At 41.1% G+C, this 17,156-nt stretch overlaps 1 protein-coding gene across 1 annotated transcript; it reads right to left on the bottom strand.

Annotated features, from left to right (window-relative positions):
* Positions 1-15,685: 15,685 nt before the first annotated feature.
* LOC127543254 (ubiquitin-conjugating enzyme E2 C) lies at positions 15,686-16,497 on the bottom strand. Its single transcript, XM_051969311.1, has one exon. The coding sequence runs from the start codon at positions 16,456-16,458 to the stop codon at positions 15,916-15,918; it is 543 nt and encodes a 180-aa protein (XP_051825271.1). The 5' UTR covers positions 16,459-16,497; the 3' UTR covers positions 15,686-15,915.
* Between the last annotated feature and the right edge of the window lie 659 nt (positions 16,498-17,156).

Genomic DNA, 17,156 nt, shown 5'->3' with positions numbered 1-17,156 from the left:
TAGAGATTAAGAGAGGAAGAAAAAGGAAGGAGGAAGGTGCAGTATGTTACACTCTAAAAAGAGTCATGTCAGAGAGAGGAGCAAAGAAGCAATCTCAGCCAGTTAGAAAGTATCACTCTTAGGAGTTACTTTGATCTACTTTGCTTGTCAGTCCAACAGATCATCTATGGGTCAGTTCCATGGGATCATAGATTTAGAGGAGGGATCTTAGGAACATTCTAGACTGACTAGCTCATGTGTGACTCTTATTTTGCCAGATGTCCAGGCCCCCCTTTCTCCTCATGCTTCCATTTCTTTCTCCCCAGATGTTTTTGTGTTTAACTTCAAGTTGGGGACTCAAAGATGTCAATTAAGGGAAAGTTCCTGTTTGAGAATCTAGTACGAGCCAATCATCAACAGGGTCCATAGACCTCAATGATGGACAACTGTGCCCTTATTCAATAACTTCATTCATTAAAGGAGGCAAAATGGTGTGGTAAAACTGATAGACTTGGACTCAGGAAGATCTGAGTTCAAATCCTGGCCTTGACACGAGCAAATCTCTTAAGCCTAGTTTTCAGTTCATTTTGTTGTTGTTTGAGAGGCGATTGGGGTTGAGTGACTTACCCAAGGTCATGCAGCTAATAAGTGTTAAATGTATGAGGTCAGATTTGTACTCAGTCCTCCTGTCTCCAGGGCCATTGCTCTATCTACTGCACCATCTAACTGTTCCTAGCCTCAGTTTTTTTTTTTTTTAATCATAAAATGGTGGCAATCACTCTACAATTCTTATATGTTATGAAGATCAATTGAGATATCGTATGTAAAGTACTTTACAAACCTTTAAATTCTAGAAAAATTTAAACTGCTATTTACTAATTACGTAGATAAAGCAAGAAGACAAAAAGAAGGTAGAGCAAATAATATATTTGTTTCATATAGATCAAACCTAGCATGCCCGCTTGAAGTATCTAAAGATTCAACCACCAGAAATGTTAGATGGAGGAAATTAAAGGAGAACTACTTCCCTGAGCCCAAATTATATCAAGAATTTCTCAAAATTGTTCAAAAGATGTTCAAAAAGAACAATAGGCAGCTGTAAGTGTAGGTGTGTACCAACTTCCACTTAGCCAAGAGAGAAGCTTTGGGAAGTATGTGCGAAAGTAACCAGCTTGGCCTTCAACCCTGGCTCATATCTCCTTACTTCCTTACCCAGGCCTTCTCTGCCCACCTCAGAAATCAAATTCTCTTTCAGCCTTCCTTTGAGAGTCTGTAGCACTTTATGTTTATATCATTTATTCAAGATGTCATAGAATGTCAGAACTGAAAGGATCCGTTCCTTCAGAGTCCTCCATAGAGGAAATGACTTAACTAAAATCATGTGGATAATGAGTAGCTTGTGACTCTACTGTTCCCCCTCCTCTTAGTTTATCCTGCTTTATGTTAGTCTTGTCTCCCTAAGCACACTGTCAGCTCCTTGGGGACAGGCCCTCATTGCTCATTATCTTTATCCCCTCATAGTCCCTAGTGCCTGTGAACTCTTCCAGGACAGTCTCTACGCTTTGATATAAAGCAATACATAGTAAACACCCAATAAGAACCGATTACTAAGGCCAGACATCCCTCAACATTCTCCTAAGTCTCAATTTACAGATCATATGCACAAATCTCTTCCTCTGCCTAGTCACTGAGCATTTCAAGGTCTCTTTGAATCACTTCAAGGTAACCTGCTGAAGAATATCTTGTAAAAGAGATACACATTGATGATTCGTAAGAGTAAACCAATGGGATAAATTAATAACTTCAACAGCATGGCTGCTGTGTTGCAGAAGTTAAGCAGCACTAAAGCATGCTTGGGTACACCCAAAGAAGTGACATTGAGATCCTTTAAGCACTCCAGCTGATAAACAATACACTCGGCGATGACAGAAATCCAGATGAACTTAGAAACCACCTTAGCATATCTGATGGTTCTTATGTGGCGGGTTTCAGCTGGCAGGAATGTGATCAGAAAGGCCTCCAGGCTCACACAGCTGAGCAAAAGGGAGCTGACATGGGCATTTGCAGTCTGGAAGTTTTGCCATAGGCTCGTCTGAAAAGAACATGATCTTTCACCATGGGAGGCGTCCTGGATCATGGCAAACATACTAAATCCCACCAAGATGTCTGCCTGGGCCACGTTGCGAATAAATACCACTGTGGATTTCCTGGAAATGTTGGGAGACATCAGGAGCAGAAGGACATACAAACTAGCACACAGGCCCAACAAGCTGATGATGGCATTGGGAGATGGCAAGATGAGATACTGGATGTATTTGAACACCAAATACCTGCGGAGATCTTTCATATGATCTCGCTTGATGAACCCTTGGAAGTGGAAAAGATTCCTAAAAGGATGCGAAGAAGGAAAACAAATTAGAATAAGTCCATAGGTCAAATAACAGACTTCTGCAAACCTAGGTGTATGTTTCAGTTTAGCCTGATCCACTCTCTTCAGCAAACCAGTACACACTAAGATCTTTCATATGTTTGCTTAAACCCCCTTCAGAGCAGGCTGTGTATCCTCATCAAATCTTGCACCTCTTGTAATGGTGATGAGTGATAACGGGAATGTCTGGGTTCCATTTCCATGATGTTTTTCCATGCAGATGAAACTTTGGTTCATACTTGTTCTTATTGGTTCTTGTGAATTAAGTTGCAGGGGAGAATAAAGAGCAGTTCTATTTCTCCTTACATGGATACATTAATGCATCCACACAGAAGAGAAACTTAACTGTGAATAACTGGGACAGGACTTTGCTGGAGGAAGGGTGCGATTCCTCCAGTTGGCCGCAACTCACAGGACTCTGAAAATGTAGGAGTAGATGATGCAAGATCTGCTTCATTAAAAATAAACTACCTGGGAAGACTGACAGTCAAGTCTCTTATAAGTGGGTGCGAGGAGCATAGGATTTCAAAGTGGAGAAGACCTTAGAGAGGGAACCCTCTCATTGTGCAGAGGAGAACAGAAGCCCAGAGAGTGGAAGAGACTTGCCCAGGATCACATGATAATAAGAAGCAGAATCAGGATTTGAATCTAAGCCCTCTGGCTCCCAAATTTCTCTAGTATACCATTTAAAATAGAAGAAGGATTAGCATGCTTTTAAAAGTGACAGGGAATGGCTTATGCAGCTAGGTGGTATTTGTAGTAGATAGAGCCCTGGCCCTGGAGTCAGGAGGGCCTGAATCTAAATCTGACTTCGGAAGCTCAACAGGCAAGTGGTTTTTTAGTCTTCTTTGCATCGCTTTCCTCAGCTGTAAAGTAAGGGTAATATCTCATAGGTTGTGGTGGTAGTTGTTGTGGGAATCAAATGAGATAATACCTGTGCCTGGCACCTAGTAGATGCTTAATACATATTTGTTTCCTTCCCAGTTTCATTCCAATCCAAAATGTTTCCTTTCATATTAGTAATACACGTATCTGGCAGTGTAGAATGGTAGATAAAGAGTGGGACTTGAAGTCAGGAGGATCTAAATTTAAATCCCACCCCAGACACTAGCTGCGTGACCCTGGACAAGATGTTTAACCTCTCTGTGCCTCAGTTTCCTCATCTGTAAAATTAGGGGGTTGGGATTGTGATATCTCCTCCGACTTTGTCTATACTCTTAGGCTCCCTCCTTCCTATTCTTTGTCTTCATCATATGCTACCCGATTATTCCTTCTTGTGCATATCTTAGCTCCTCAGCTTTAAACTCCTTGAGCAATGACAGATACTCCCCAAATTTTCTCCGATTAACTGAGGAAAAAAGAGGCCCCATAGCACTCATCAGAGCAGATGAGGGGAGAGAATGGCCACAACACAATGAAAGGGCAGAGATGCATGGGGATAGACTGAGCCAGACAAGCCAACCAAAGAGCTTCCTACCCTACTGTCCCATGCCTGCTCTGCTTCTGAGCTCTCTGCTTTGGAATCACCACTGCTTCTTCTGCCTTCTCTTTGCTGCTTGAGTTCTTTGGGTTTTGGTGCCTGAGAAAACCCTAGTTCTCAACTGGGTCTTAATGTAAAACTTGTCACTCAAGTGACAAGGCCAGTAGGAGCCTTCCCCAGTAGCTTTGATAGCCCCATTCACTGGCACATGTGTCAGCCCAACTGTAGGGAATATGATAGAAGTGATTGCTTCCTATATATATTTTGTTCCCTATATCCCTTAGCCCATAAGAATATTCAATAAACATGATTATTGATTAATTGGGCCTCCAAAACTCAAAAAAGCAAAAACTATCAGTGGCTCTATTCAAATAGCTTTTTAAAAGATTAAACAGGGTTGAATTTTGGGTGAGAAGGTGGGCAACACTGATAACAAGTTGCTAAAAGTTGGAGTGTCGAATGAAGCTTCCCGGAAGGGGTGGGAGAGATTGGAGGCATCAGGATACAATGGGAAGAATGCTGAACTTGGAGTCAGGAAACTCTGGCACCTCTGACCTGAATGGTCACAAGTTGAAGTCACTTGACTTCCCTGGGCCTCTATTTCCTTATCTGTAATATGAGGAGATTGGACCACATGACCCTGAAGGTCCCTTCCAGCCAAAGATCTATGATCCTCCCCACATTTTCTCTGATTAACTGAGGAAAAAAGAAGCCCCAGAGCACTCATCAGAGCAGGCAAAGGGAGAGAATAGCCTGTATCAAATAATAAAATTTAAAAGAATTCCAAAGGAAACTTAAGTCCAAAAAAAGTTCATCTATGCATCCTTGTCACATCCATTATGTAACCTGTTTTATGATGTTTGGTACCAATGGGTCCACCAATGGAACTTCAATTTCTACCTATATTTCAGAACTGAAGGCATATCCTATCCTATCGGATTATATAATAATCCTAGCTAATTTATACCTATATAAAATGATACCGTCTATTATCCCTAGCTTTCCTTACGTTACTGGTTTACCTTCTTTTCTGGTCTCACATCATCAATAGTATGCTGCAGCCTGTTTCTATTCACCATACAATCTTTTTTGATGGATGCCCAATTGCTGCACTGGGATCCATAAAACATTAAAAGACCCCAAGAAAGGCTTCCAGCACAGTGGGTGGATCCACTCTGGACAAATACAGGATATGGACAAGAGTCAAAAAGGATAATGGCTTGGCTAGATTGCGTTCTTTCTGCACCTTAAGATGATGGAGAGGGAATAGCCATGCTGAAGAGGTCTCAGACCCCTTGAAGCATTGAGGCACGGTGCAAATGTCACTCCCAGCAAATGAGGAAATAGTATTGCCAGCTGGTCAGTCCTTTGATTGTTAGTACTGCATCCGGGTAGTTCAGATCCGAACCCCTCTTCATAAAGGGGGAAGATCTATGCTATCAGCATTCATATAGCCTTTGTGGAACTAACTTATGATCTTGGAAAGGGCACTGGGCTTGGCATGAGGAGACCAGGTTCAAATCCTGCATCGGGTATATGAATAAAAATTGCTGGTATTGTGACCCTAGGTAAAACATATAACTTCTCTGTGCCTCAGTTTTCCATCTACAAAATGGAGTTGGGAATGTTTTAACTCCATAGCCTCTTAAGATTCCCTCTAGCTCTAAATCTAAGATTCCATGATTTTATAAAATGGAAGGAAAATAAAAAGACATGTCTCCCTTTTTTGTCCCCACTCTCCAATCTCTGAATGACGGCCTTACTGCTTGGCTCAGTATTACTGCTAGAGTTACTACTTTGAGGTAATTTTACCGTCTTTTAAAAAGCACCCATTCCCGTAAAACAGAGACCTTTATTGGCACTTTGTCTCTAAATCCCATGCAGAGTACTTCAAACCTTAGAACTTCTCCCTAAGGCAAAAATCTTGAAATGCTTTTATTTTTCCCATTAGTGGGAAAGAAACTCACATTTTCCATTCTCTGTCTTTTAGCAGATTGCTCATTAGTAGCTAGGAGCACGGCAAGGCCAAATTCTCAGGCAGCCTATTCCAGTGCCAATTTTGCAGGCAAACATCCCTCCTCTTACCCCTCTCTCTGTTTTATGCCCTTAAAATGTAGGCACCCATTATTTGTCATTTGGAGACCCCAAAAGTGGCAGAGGAAACTCCCACCACCACCACTGGCCTCTGGTCAACGAGAGCCACAATTAACTGGAAATGAACACCAGATGTTCAGAAAGAGAAACAAAAGCCAAGTCTGAGATGTTAACCGTGAGGCTTGAAAAGCCTTGGCGCCCTAAACGTTCTAGAGGTCGGGCATTGCAGAACACAGTGACCTTTGTAATATATAGGTAGGGTTTAGAGAACATATTCCCTTTTGTTCAGTTTTTCAGTTATTGACATATGCCAGACTTTAAAATATTTGTTTGAATCAATCCCTAAGTATCTGTAAAACACCTACTATGTGCCAGGTGCAAATCCAAAGAATGAAACAATCCTTCCTCTCATCTAAGATTCCATGGAGTGTGACTGATTGATTGATTGCTAAAAGTAAGTCATTAACTTGGAAAACATACCGGTTCTAAGAACCATACTCTCATCATAACCTCTGTAGGAAAGGGGCTTGATTGCCATCTTTGTGTTAAGTCAGCAAATTAAAGCCCCTCTTAGAAGATGGGGAGGAAGAGTGTCTTAGGATGGCTGTGAAACCCCTAAAATGATGCCACACAGGCGGCTACTTTGTACACCCATCAGACTGGCCTGGCCCCTTCTCTGCCCTGTGTGTATCATTCACTGACTGTGCCATTTTTTTAGTTCTGGGTCGCTCTCTCCCTCTGTCTCTCTTTTCACCTACCTTCTGCATCCTCCTTCCCATAATGTAATAAGAAGAACTAATATTTGTATTATTTGAACTATTTATATGCATCGTTTTAAAATAACCTAGACTACAAATATTATTATTTCCATTTTGCAGATAACAGAGTTGAGGTTCAAAGAAATTAAATAACTTGTCCAAAATGATATAGCCAGTAAAGTTTAAGATTTGAAGCCTAGTCTACTACTCCAAATTCAGTGCTCATGATAGCAGCAGGAATGGAAATAGAATTTGTTTCATTTATTTAATAGTTCTATATTCCCTCATTTTCATTTTAAGTGTGAAGGTAGCCTTTTAGATTTATCCTTCAAAACAAAACTATCTGAGGCTTTTTTTAACTTCAGAAGAATATGGGTATAAAGCTGGAAGGGCCCTCAGAGGTCATCCTTCATTTTACAGAGAAGAAACTAAGAAGACAGCTAGATAAAGTGACTTGTCCAAGGTTACATAGGCCATAACCAGCTAGAGTCAGGTCCAAAACTCAAATCCTCTGCCTCCAGGGTCACTTTATTGGTTCCCTGCTTCTGTAGCCTGATTGATCCCCACCCCCTATCTCCCCATGGGTATGTGGTCCCTAGTAGATGAGGAATTCCCCAGTGCTAAGCTAGGTTTGTATTTAGAGATGGTGGTAAAGAATGTGATGAGAAAACAGTAGGGGCTTGTGGGAGGAGCAAAGAAGAAAGTTCCTTTCGAGGCCCATTGAGAGCACATTAGATTTAGAGGAAGAAGAGGTCTTCTTTCTGGCTCTTCTACTTACTAGGCAGGTGAACCCTGTCTCAGCTACTTGAGGTAGTGGGGGTGAAGATGAAGCCTCTTGATAGGTCCTCATGATTGCCATCACTGGCTTAACTGGCTCCTTTCCCTCCTCTCCCCAGGAGGCAGGCTCCCTCTGCATTGTGTCCCAATGCACGATGTTGGAGGCCAGCCATTGCAATATCCAGGGCTCTTGACACACTACTGTGATCCCTTTGGGAGAAGGAAGAGCTTTGGAAATTTCATAAAGAAAATATAATACACTTACATCAGTCCTGAGGCCATCAATAGCGTGGGAGTGGAGGGGAGATATCTAAGGAAAGAAAATAGCAGTTACTACAAGATTTTTAAAACACCTGAAAGCAACCACAGAATCTCCATATCAGTACCTGGTGAGTCACCCACAAAGGCTGTTGATACAATGCATTCACCTGAGATCCCCAAGATTATAAAGCTTGGAGGGATGGACTCGTAGTTGTCAATGTCTCACTGGTTTGAGGAGTTGGCATTCTCTTGGTGTAGTGAATATGAGGCCAGCCACTGTCTTCAAAATCATGAAGACCTGAGTTCAACTCCTTCCTGTGACCCACATTGACTGTTTCCCTTAACCTCTCAATGCTCTCAAGCATCTCTTTAAGACTTCTAGTTTCAGAGCACTTGCTGATCTGTATTGGTAGTTTCCCTACTCAGAGATCCTTCCCTATACCAATGAAAGCAGAGTTTTAAGCCCCATCCCATTCTCCCAAAAGATACTCCCTCCATCAACCCTAACCAGCCTCTCCAGACTTGAGAGGCAGTGTTTCACAGTAGACAGAGCCCTGGATTTGTGTTTGGATCCCACCTCAGACACTTAATATTGGTAGCTCTGGACAGCTCATTGAACTTCTCTGGGTCCCAGCTTCCTCATCTATATATAATAGGAATACTAATAGTATTTTCCTCCTGGTATTATTGTGAGGATCAAATGAGATAATGAATATAAAGTTCTCAGCAGACCAGATTTGTCTTCCATTATCATTATCAGCATCTTGCTCTTTATTATTATTCTTATCAAAATTCTGTAGGTAGTCCTTTGACCAACCTGGGGATGAGCCTCTCTAGCTAGTTAGATTGGTCTTCCAACAAAAGACATAGCCTGTTACCAGGCCCATACCTGTATCTTTTTCAGTTTGGTAGAACCCGACAGAATATGCACCCAATTGGCATAGTCTTGGAGAACCCAGGATCGCCTCCACATCATGATTGGGCATCCCTAAATCCTGGCAGATCCCACCATACAACTAATCCAGATCCATGTTTTTGATGACTGCTAATAAATACTAACAATACTGTCTCATCCGCATCTACCACTTTATAGTTTTCAGAGACTATGTATAAAAATGTATAGTTTGAGGAAAGGCAGGGCTTGAAGTCACAGAATCAGACCTGGAAGCCACCTTAGAGGAGATCTGCTCCAAACTGGACCTGAAATGGCATCCCTTTTTGGAAGGAGCCAGCCTCTATGCATATTCCACAGATTGTGATAGGGAGAAGGCTGGAAATCCACCGGCCAGCAAACCGGCTTAGTCAGCACTTAGATCTTGGACAGGCAATGAGCTATCTTTCTATCCCCCAACCTACCTTTCTAATGGAGAATAACCATTATTCTCCTTCGTACACTCTATGATCCAGTCAACCTGGCTCCCATGTTCTATAAGCCTTTGCCCAGACTGCCCTTTATGCCTGGAATACATTCCCATCTCACTTCTGCCTCCCCAGTTTCTTTGTTCCCCTTTTTACATACCTAACAAAAATTAATTTAATTTCCATTAATTTTGTATATATTTCTTTGCATGCAGATCACTCATGCGGCCTACACCCTCACTTCCCCCACCCCTTTCCAACTCTACTCTCTGTTCCCTAAAAGAATATCATAACCTCGGGGGCAGGTACTTCTTGCTTATTTTTATCTTTCTCTTTGTTGGTTGGGACCACCTGGCACATAGTAGTAGTTACTACTTTTTTCATTCATTTATTCATGGTATCTTCTGTTATAGAATGTAAACTCCTTGAAGGTAGGGAGTATATAATTTTTGACTTTGATCCCCAGTACCTACCACCATAACAGGTTCTTAAAAACTGCTTGATGATCGATTGCTTGACACCACAGTCTGAGCAGAATCGGAATTGTAAGTGAAGTGCCCTCAGGACGTTGGAGAGAAACATGGTGGGTATAAGTAGATTGCAGCCTGCTATCAAGGATAACTTTTAGGAGGAATATAGAATAAAAGACATCATTGAGAACAAGCATAATGCTAAAAGGAAGTGAACCATCTGTAGCAAGTATGAAGAGAACTAATCTATTGGCAGAAGGAGCCCGTCCTCTGTGGAAAATGGACTTAAAGATCTAGATAAGAAGAATTACACAGGGACAGCTAGATGGTGCTGCAATGAATAGAGCAACGGTCCTGAAGTCAGGAGGATCTGAGTTCAAATTCGGCCTCAGACAATACATACTAACTGTGTGATCGCTTAACCCCAAGTCTCATTCAGGCTCTATTTGTGCCACATCCTGGCTCGGTGATGCTGGACAACTCAATTAAGTTGTCAGTGCTCCAGACAGCTCTCTTAGGAGTAGACACTGGAGAGATGGTGCTGATCTGCATTGGGAAAGAAAGTTCCTCACTAGGAGCCTCCTATACTGAGAAAATCACAAGACTGCTTTTAAAAAAGGGAATGAGTGAGTGAAACAAGTTTGATGACCAAAGCTGATGCCTTAGTGCCGAGTCGAATGTTCTCAGACGTTATCTTACTTCTGCTTCCCAGATGGCCGTTACAGAGGGGATCACCCTCTGTGTCATTGTCTGTTCCATTTGAGACATGTCGAAATGCATGTTGTTACACTCATTTTTCAGTCCCATCCAAGTTTCTTGACCCTGTTTGGGGTTTTCTTGGCAGAGATACCGGAATGGTTTTCCAGCTCTTTTTACAGGTGAGATAGTAACTGAGGTACTGAGAGTAAAGTGACTTGTTCAAGGTTACCCAGCTAAGTATCTGAGGCCAGGTTTCAACTCACGTCTTCCTGATTGCACCACTTAGCTCCCCTGTTGTTATTCCATATTTGAGCTTCAAACAAGGAAGCAGACGTGCATAAGTGACCTCCTCTCCCACTCTCAACAAACACACATACAAACACATATACTCACAAACACAAACACCCACTTTCACACACTCAAGAACAGGAACACACTCATGCTCATGCATTTGCACTCAAACATCCTCATACATTCACAAACACACTCATTCACACTCAAACACACACACTTAAATACACTCAAACTCACACATTTACTCACAACACACACTCAAACACATTCATGCACTCAAGCATATACATATATTCACACCGTCATTTACTTGCATAAACACTCATACATGCACTTGCACACACTCATTCACAAATATACATTCAAGCACACACACACTCAAACTTACATTCTCACACACATTCAGACGCACCCTCAAATACATTCACATACACATTCACATTCATGCATACACGTTTAAACACACTCAAGCACAGTCACACACTCAAACACACTTAAATACATTCACACTCACAAACACTCAAGGACACACCCCACATACATTCATACACACACAAACACACACACACACACACACACACACACATACACACACGCGCACGCGTGCGCATTTATACTTCCTGTTCTAATCAGTTGTTGGGTCGGGCTGACTGGCCGACTCCTGTCAGTGCCAGAACCAGCACTAGGCCCAGCCCTCAAGTATTGTATTTTTCTCAGCCTCGGTATCAAAGTCATGGGACCAGAGGACCATAGCTTTAGAGCTGTAAAGTGACGCCCCTGGGAGAAGAAAGGATTTGCCCCAGGTCCAGCAGGTAGTAAATAGCAGAGCTAAGATTCAAAGCCTCTTTTGGACTCTAAAATCAGCACTTCTCGCTTTTCTTTAAAGGGCAATCAATAAAAAGATAGAGCATATTGATCTGAACATAGGCACATCCTCAAAATAAGATTGCTTTAAAAGAAAAGAAAATGCTTTTAAGTATGAACTGAAAAGGCTTCTTTGTTCCTCCAAAATTTTTTTTGTTTTTTCCAGTTCTTTCCATTCAAATGAAAAAATGTTTTATTCACGAGATTATGGGTACTCTGCATTTTCATCGCCTTTATGACTTCATAATTACATGCCTCACTCAGGTTTGATACAGTTCTGAAAGGGATTGAGAGTGGTATTTAAACTGATAGGATAGCTTAATGAGGAGCAATCAAACATATGGCAAATATATCTTCTCCTTGATTCTTCTTTCTCTCCTGGTCTGAGCAATCCTTCTCTATCTCTTTCACTGGATCTTCATTCCCATCACCCCCACTAACAATGATGATCCCCCAAGACTCAATCATAAGTCCTCTTCTCCTTGGATATTATTTCATTTGGTGATCTTATCAGCTCCCGTGGACTCATTTATCATCTTCATGCAGAAAATCCTCAGACCTAATTGTCCAGAACTCATTTCTCTCCTGCCCTGCCTCACATCTCCAGCTGCGTTTTTGCCATTTTGGACTGGGTGTCTCATAAACATCTTAAATTCAACATGTCCAAAACTGAACTCTATCTAGACTCTCTCTAAACCCTTCCCCTCTACTGAACTTTCCTGTTACCGTTAAGAGTACCACCATCCAATATGGCCCTCTTCAACAATGAGAGGATCCAAATCAGTTCCAATTGATCTGTAATGAACAGAACCCGCTACACCCAGAGAGAGAACACTAGGAAATGCGTATGGACGACAACATAACGTTTCTACTCTTTCTGTTATAGTTTGCTTGTATTTTTGTTTTCTCTTCTCAGGTTATTTTTACTTTCTTTCTAAATCTGATCTTTCTGGTGCAATAAGATAACCATATAAATATGTGTATATGTATATATATATATATATATATATATATATATATATATATATATCATATTTAACATGTATGGGACTACCTGCCATCTAGGGGAGGGGGTGGAAGGAAGGAGGAGAAAAGTTGAAACAGAAGTTTTTGCAAGGGTCAATGTTGAAAAATTACCCATGCATATGTTTTGTATATAAAAACCTCTAATAAAAAAAAAAGAATATCGCCATCTTCTCACAAAAGCTTTCAATGCTAAGGGGCACCCTCAATTCCTCACTCACACCCCTCATATCCAATTAATTTCCAAGTCCTGTCCAGCACTACCTGTGTAACATCTCTTATTTACACTCCTCCTGTCTCTCCTCTGACAGTGCAACAACTTCGGTGCAGATTTTCAGTTACTTCATGCCTAGAATATTGCAATAGCCTTCTGTTTGGTCTCTGTGCTTCAAGTCTTTCTCCACGCCAATCCATCCTCTGTTCAGTTGTCATAATGACCTTGCTAAAAACCCAGGTCTGACCATATCAATCCCCTATTCAACAAACTCCAGCAGTTCACTTCTTGAGGATCAAATATAAAATCCTTTGTTTTTCCAAAGCCCTTCAAAATCTGTCCCCTTCCTAGATTTTTAAGTCTTTCTATATCTTCCTTTCCTTTACTTATCCTATGATCTGGTGACAGTGCTGTTGCTTGCACGTAACATGACACTCCGATGCTCATCTCCCAACTTTGAGCGTAGTCGCTGGCTTTACTGGGCTGGAATGCTCTCCCTTTCTCAACACTATCTCTTTACTTCACTGGCTTCCCTCGAATCTCAACTAAAGTAGAAGCCCTTCCTGGTTCTCCTTAATCTTAGTGTCTTTCTTGTGAGCAGACCCCTAGTGTATCCTATATTTATCTTGCTGGTACATAGTTGTTTACATATTGTTTCTCCATGACACTATGAGCTCCATGAGAGCAGGAATTTTTTTTTTTGCCTTCTTTTGTATCTCTAGTGCTTAGCACAGTGCCTGGTCCATAGTTGACATTTAATGAAAAGCTACTTGTCTGAGTGACTGAAATATAGATATTTCATGGGAGAAGGCACAGCATTTCAGATCAGAGGTCTTGGATTCCCATTCTCAATTCTTCTAGTTTCTATTTCTATGAGTCAAGTCATTTACCTTCCCTGAATCTCAAGTTCCTTATCTATAAAATGAAAGACTTGAACTAAGTGACTTCAAAAGACCTTTACAGCTTGAAATCCTGGGACCCATGAAGACCTGACCCTCAAGGACCAGTCCATGTCCATATTATAAAATAGATGCATTTTATCTATGATCTATTCTGACCACCTAGGGTTATCATCACCAACCTTGGGTTATGGAACCTCATACACATACTCTGGATCTTTTCCAACTCCTGACTCCCACCTAGAAGAGAGACCAGAGGCTGTAGAAAGAAGATCACCAGGCCTGGAACTGTGTGATCCAATCTAGAATATTGACTGTTACTCCAGGATAGTAATTTACTTTCCATAAGCCTCAGTTTTCCCATCTGTAAAATTGGGCCAATAATACTTGTATTCACTAACTCCCATGGCTGCTATTTTCCTTAAAATAGGAAAGACTGTTTCCTTACAGGAGTGCTTGCTAGTAATACAGAAACAGGGACTATTGTTCTGTGTAATGATCACCGATGTGATGGGGTCTGAGAGTCTAGGGAAAAAGAAGCTCCCCTTGGGTCTCCCCCATTCTGCTTACTAGTGCCTGGAATGCCTTTAACAAAAATCCAGATCTTTCATTTCATTCCACATGGGGACATCAGGCTAATTAGCCTCTCCCAAAGGACCATTATGACCATAAATTTACCCAAACCCAAATAGAAAATATTAATAGTATAATCTTTCTGAGAGGATGGGAGGTGAGGATAGGGATTAGTGAGGCAAGAATCACAGGTATTAGAGTTAGAAGGGATCTTAGCCTTCGTTAAGACCAGAGGTTCTAAGCAGAAAAGTAGGAAAAAAATTTACATCCAAGATTTCTGATAAAGGCCTCATTTCTAAAATATGTAGAAAATTGACTCAGATTTATAAGCTTACAAGCCATTCTCTAACTGATAAATGGTCAAATGAATAGAAAATTTTCAGATGACGAAATTAAAACCATTTCTTATCATATGAAAAATGCTCTAAATCATTGTTGATTAGAGAAATACACATTAAACACAACTTTGAGATACCACTTCATACCTCTCAGATTGCTAAGGCGACAGGAAAAGATAATGATAAATGTTGGAGGGACACTGATAAGTTGTTGGTGGAGCTGTGAACTGATCCAACCATTCTGTAGAGCAATTGGGAACTATGCCCAACGGGCTATCAAAATATGCATACCCCTTGTTTGCAGTGTATCTACTGGGTCTGTATTCCAAAGAGATCAGAAATGAGGGAAAAGGACCCACACATGCAAAAATTTTGGTAGCAGCCCTTTTTGTAGTGTCAAGAAATTGAAAACTGAGTGGCTGCCCATCTGTTGGGGAATGGCTGAATAATTTATGACATATGAATGTGATGGGATATGATTGTTCTATAAGAAGTGATGAGCAGGCTGATTTCAGAAAGGCTTGGAGAGCCTTACACGAACTGATGCTCACTGAAGTGAGCAGAATCAGGAGAACATTTTACACAGTAACAAAATTGTGCAATGATCAACTATGAATGACTTAGCTCTTCTCAGCAATGCAGTGATCCAAGGCTGGTCCAAGGACTCATGATGGAAAATATTGATCACATCCAGAGAAAGAACTGTGGAGTCTGAATGCAGATCAAAACATACTATTTTCACATTTTTTTCTTTCTTGTGGTCCCCTTTTGTTCTGATTCTTCTTTCACAACATGACTAATGTGAAAACATGTTTAATATGATTGTACATGTATAAACTTTATCCGATTTCTTGTCTTGGGGAAGAGGAAGGAAAGAGAGGGAGAGGGAAAAATTTGGAGCTCAGAATCTTACAAAGATGAATGTTGAAAACTTTCTTTAAGTATAATTGAAAAAAAAGATACCTATTAAGTTTAAAAAGTCACAGATCCCAGATTAAGAACTACTAAATCTAGAGAGATTTAAATAAATTAAGAACAACTATGAGGTACCACCTCATACTTATCAGATTGGCTAATAATACAGAAAGGGAAAATGACAAACATTGGGCAGAAACGTGGGAAAATTGGAACACTACTGCATTGTGATATTGTGATATAGTGAACTGATCCAACCATTCTTTTTTTTTTTAAAAAAAAAAAAAAAAACAACCCAAAATTTATTTATACATTAATATTGAGGGCTAGTCTAGAGTTTAAGAGAAAAAAAAAGAAGAGTCTATGATACAGAGTCCTGTACAGAAGAAAAGAGATAGAAGACATTATGAGGAAGGGAAAAAGATACACACACACACACACACATACACATACACACAAGATGAAGGGAAGGCAGACTGGGCAGCCAGGGTCAGGGCTCTTGGCTAGTCACCTGCTTCATGTAGGTTTCCAGCAGGTACTTTTTAAAGGCTGTGGGGTTTGTCCAAAGTTCAGCAGCATGTGTGTTCAAGGGGCTATCAATGTTGGGTTCTCCCAGCAGGCTCTGGATGGATAATAGGATGGTCCTGACATCATACAGAGCTGACCACTTGTCCTTGAGGATATCCAAACAGATATTGCCTTGGGTGTCCACATTAGGATGGTAACAAGGTGTGACAAATTTCACAGTGGGAGCATTATATGGGTAACCGCTGGGAAACTCCAAGGACAGCTTGTACCTTAGGTCTTCATATACCGTCCCAGCTGCCCCATGGATAGTTCCAACCCATTTGAAGAGATTGTCTGACTCTGGGAAGGCAGAAATTCCTTTGTCTCCCGACATCATTAGGGTCATCAACTCCTGCTGTAACCTCTTGCCCACGGACCCGCGAGCCGCGCCCGCCCCAGGCTCGGTCCCCTTACGGGAGGCGGCGGCAGCACTGGCAGCAGCGGGGTCGCGGTTCTGCGAAGCCATGGGGGACCGGAGATAAAAGAAGAGAAACTCCCGGGCGGCAACTGCCTGATCCAACCATTCTGAAGAGCAATTTAGAACTATGCCTAAAGGGCTATAAAACTACATATACTTTGACCCAGCAATACCATTACTAGATCTGTATCTCAAAGAGATTAAAAAACAAGAAAAGGACTCACACACACACACACACACACACACACACACACACACACATATATATACAGATATTGATAACACCTCTTTTGTGGTGACAAAGAATCGGAAATTGAGGGAATATTCATCATTTGGGGAATGGCTAAACAAGTTGAGGTATGTGATTATGAGAAAAAAAAAAACCTGGAAAGACATATACGGTGATGCAAAATAAAGTGAACACAACCAGGAGAATATTGTACACGATAACAGGAATACTATACGATGAACATTTGTGAACAACTTAGCAATATAATGATCTAAGACAATTCTGAAGGACTTTGATGAAAAATGCTATCCACCTCCAGACTCCAACTGATAGAGTCTGAATGCAGATCGAAGCATATTTTTTATTTTCTTTATTGTTCTTGGGGTTTTTGTCTGTGTTTTCTTTTGCAGCATGACTAATAGGAAAATTTGTTTTACATGGCTGTACATGTATATTCTATATCCAATTGCTTGCCTTTTCAATGATGGCAGAAAGGAGAAAGAGAATTTGGAAATGA

Source organism: Antechinus flavipes, chromosome X, assembly GCF_016432865.1.
Source record: "Antechinus flavipes isolate AdamAnt ecotype Samford, QLD, Australia chromosome X, AdamAnt_v2, whole genome shotgun sequence".
In the NCBI taxonomy this organism is placed as follows: domain Eukaryota; kingdom Metazoa; phylum Chordata; class Mammalia; order Dasyuromorphia; family Dasyuridae; genus Antechinus; species Antechinus flavipes.
Note: the sequence above shows the minus strand (reverse complement) of the source record. Positions and strands in the feature narration are given on the sequence as shown.

Excerpts from the sequence above, each read along its gene's own strand:
- LOC127543254 (XM_051969311.1), bottom strand. The coding sequence starts at position 16,458 with ATGGCTTCGCAGAACCGCGACCCCGCTGCTGCCAGTGCTGCCGCCGCC.